At 38.6% G+C, this 2,522-nt stretch overlaps 1 protein-coding gene across 4 annotated transcripts; it reads left to right on the top strand.

Moving 5' to 3' along the window:
• The first annotated feature begins 288 nt into the window (after positions 1–288).
• LOC17878509 (peptide chain release factor PrfB1, chloroplastic) lies at positions 289–2,522 on the top strand. Of its 4 annotated transcripts, none has more exons than XM_023778606.1 (7): positions 289–466; positions 548–616; positions 715–935; positions 1,020–1,223; positions 1,371–1,586; positions 1,674–1,860; positions 1,987–2,522. In XM_023778606.1, exons 1-7 carry the CDS (start codon positions 292–294, stop codon positions 2,289–2,291), a joined length of 1,377 nt encoding a protein of 458 aa, XP_023634374.1. In that variant the 5' UTR covers positions 289–291; the 3' UTR covers positions 2,292–2,522. The 4 variants fall into 4 exon arrangements, with proteins under 4 accessions (XP_023634374.1, XP_023634373.1, XP_023634377.1 ...); XM_023778605.1 differs by having other exon boundaries at positions 545–616; XM_023778609.1 differs by having other exon boundaries at positions 1,962–2,173.

Raw genomic sequence — 2,522 nt, 5'->3', positions numbered from 1 at the left:
AACGTAGCTGTCGTGGTTGCGGTTGCGGGAGTTTAAGCCAAATCGCTGATTAAACGATTCACTTAATCAAAATTGTTCAAATTTTTTTTTTTTTTTGTGCACCAATCAAAATTGTTCAACTAATATTTTAAATTTCTCTAATAAAATTGCTTTAAAAAAAATTACTCATATACAACTGTTGACCAAAACAAAATAAAAAAAATCATATAATTTAAATCGGTGACGTGGCTGGTAGCTTCGTATGGATAAACTTGACAAAGGTCAGAAGAAATAAGGAGCAGACAGAACAATATGTCCATGGAGCTCTGCGTTCTCGGACCTCTCACCGGTCGGAGTTTCGCCATCGCCGGAAAACCTAATCTACTACTTCTCCGTCCAACGACTCTCCCTCTTCTCCGTCTCTCCCTCCCGCTCTCTCTCCCACAATTCTCTTCTTCGTCTTCATCTTCTCGTCTCACTTCCCCCAGTAAGTTCACCTCTCTCTCTCTCTCTCGCTGCAATCTCAAGCTTAGAATTCAAATTCATATTATAATTTTGTTTTCAGTAGTATTTGCTGCACAGGAGAGTAACTTAAGTGTATCAAATGAAAGTGAAACTAGTGAGTGGGTGATGCAAGGTACGTGAATCTGCGATTTGTATTTGAAATTGTTCTTACTTGTGTTGTGTTGGTTTTGATTTTGATTTCTGTGTGTGTTTTATGTTTATTATTGATAGATTTTTATACATTGAGGAAAGATGTTGAAATAGCATCAGCTCGTGTTGAAGAGATTAGAGACTCTGCTGGTTTAACACAACTAGAACAAGAGATTGCTAATTTGGAATCAAAAGCTACTGATACTTCTTTTTGGGATGATCGTGTTAAAGCTCAAGAAACGCTTTCGTCTTTGAACGATCTTAAAGATCGTATGCGGTTGCTTTCTGAGTTCAAATCCATGGTAATGTTTGCTCTCTTTTATGGATTGGTTTTTACATTATTCAAGTTTATGTTTATGATGTTGGATTGCGTGGATTTTGGACAGGTTGAAGATGCGGAAACGATTGTTAAATTAACAGAAGAGATGGACTCTACTGATGTTAGTTTACTTGAAGAAGCAATGGGAATTATTAAAGAGTTGAATAAATCTCTAGATCGGTTCGAGTTAACTCAGCTTCTATCAGGACCTTATGATAAAGAAGGTGCTGTAGTCTACATTACAGCTGGTGCTGGAGGAACTGATGCTCAGGTTATTACTTTTTACGCAATTCCGCTTTTTTATACTTAATCTAGAGGTCTTAGCAAATTGGAATCAGATGAAATAATCATATAGTGTTTGTATGTTATGTGATGTTAATGGAGTTCATGTAAAAAAATTTGATAACTTCCAGTGCAGGATTGGGCGGATATGTTGCTTAGGATGTATATGAGATGGGGAGAGAAGCAGAGGTACAAGATCAAAGTTGTTGAAATGTCTAATGGAGAGGAAGCAGGGATTAAGTCAGCGACTCTTGAAATCGAAGGGCGTTATGCATATGGTTACATTTCAGGGGAGAAAGGAACTCATAGGATTGTTCGACAATCGCCATTTAATTCGAAAGGCCTACGACAGGTAAGAATAAGATAAGCCAACTCAATAGTGCTGAGTGTTAAGGTCTATGAGCTTTTAAAAGAAAATTATATGGTGTTTTGAACGTAGACGAGCTTTTCTGGTGTGGAAGTGATGCCGCTTTTACCTGAGGAAGCAGTGGGAATCGAAATACCAGAGGAGGATCTTGACATTAGTTTCACCAGGGCTGGTGGAAAAGGAGGACAGAATGTTAACAAAGTTGAAACTGCTGTTCGGATTACTCACATCCCTACTGGTGTTGCTGTCCGTTGCACAGGTTTGTCTTTCATTCCCGCGAATGTCCAGTAAGATCAATTGCTGTCTGCATGTTGTTTTGTGTTAACAAAGTATCAAAACTGACTATGGTAGTTGACTAAGATCCTTTCCATGTTGTATGTTGCAGAGGAGAGAAGTCAACTGGCAAACAAGACGAGAGCTCTGATCAGACTAAAGGCGAAACTGTTGGTGATTGCGGAGGAGCAACGCGCGACTGAGATCAAGGAAATAAGAGGAGATGCAGTGAAAGCTGAATGGGGACAGCAGATCAGGAACTACGTGTTTCATCCGTATAAACTGGTTAAGGATGTCCGAACAGGTCATGAAACTTCTGATATCACATCTGTAATGGATGGTGACTTGGACCCTTTTATCAAAGCTTACCTGAAACACAAGTACACCTTAGCCATGGCTTCTGCTGCAACCAATTAGAATGTTGAGGATATGCTTCTTCCTTCTTTTTTTTTGGTTTCTCTCCTTAGATAGAATCATCCCCTCTTAGACTGTTCAGTTATATAACAAAATCTTGGTATCCAACGACGGATAAACTTAATATGAGCTTAAGTGTGCTTGTATCTATTATTAAAACCGCATTTGATTCTAAACAAAAAGAAACTTTAGACAAATCTAACCAAGGAGATGTGGGAATGTATTTGGTGTGAA

Source organism: Capsella rubella, unplaced genomic scaffold (genome assembly GCF_000375325.1).
Source record: "Capsella rubella cultivar Monte Gargano unplaced genomic scaffold, Caprub1_0 scaffold_7, whole genome shotgun sequence".
In the NCBI taxonomy this organism is placed as follows: Eukaryota; Viridiplantae; Streptophyta; class Magnoliopsida; order Brassicales; family Brassicaceae; genus Capsella; species Capsella rubella.
The sequence above is the reverse complement of the archived record's forward strand: the minus strand, read 5'-3'. Positions and strand labels throughout refer to the sequence as shown.

Excerpts from the sequence above, each read along its gene's own strand:
- LOC17878509 (XM_023778605.1), top strand. The coding sequence starts at position 292 with ATGTCCATGGAGCTCTGCGTTCTCGGACCTCTCACCGGTCGGAGTTTC. Across the intron at positions 467-544 it reads TTCTCGTCTCACTTCCCCCA|TAGTATTTGCTGCACAGGAG; the intron begins GTAAGTTCACCT and ends TTTTGTTTTCAG. Across the intron at positions 617-714 it reads TAGTGAGTGGGTGATGCAAG|ATTTTTATACATTGAGGAAA; the intron begins GTACGTGAATCT and ends TATTATTGATAG.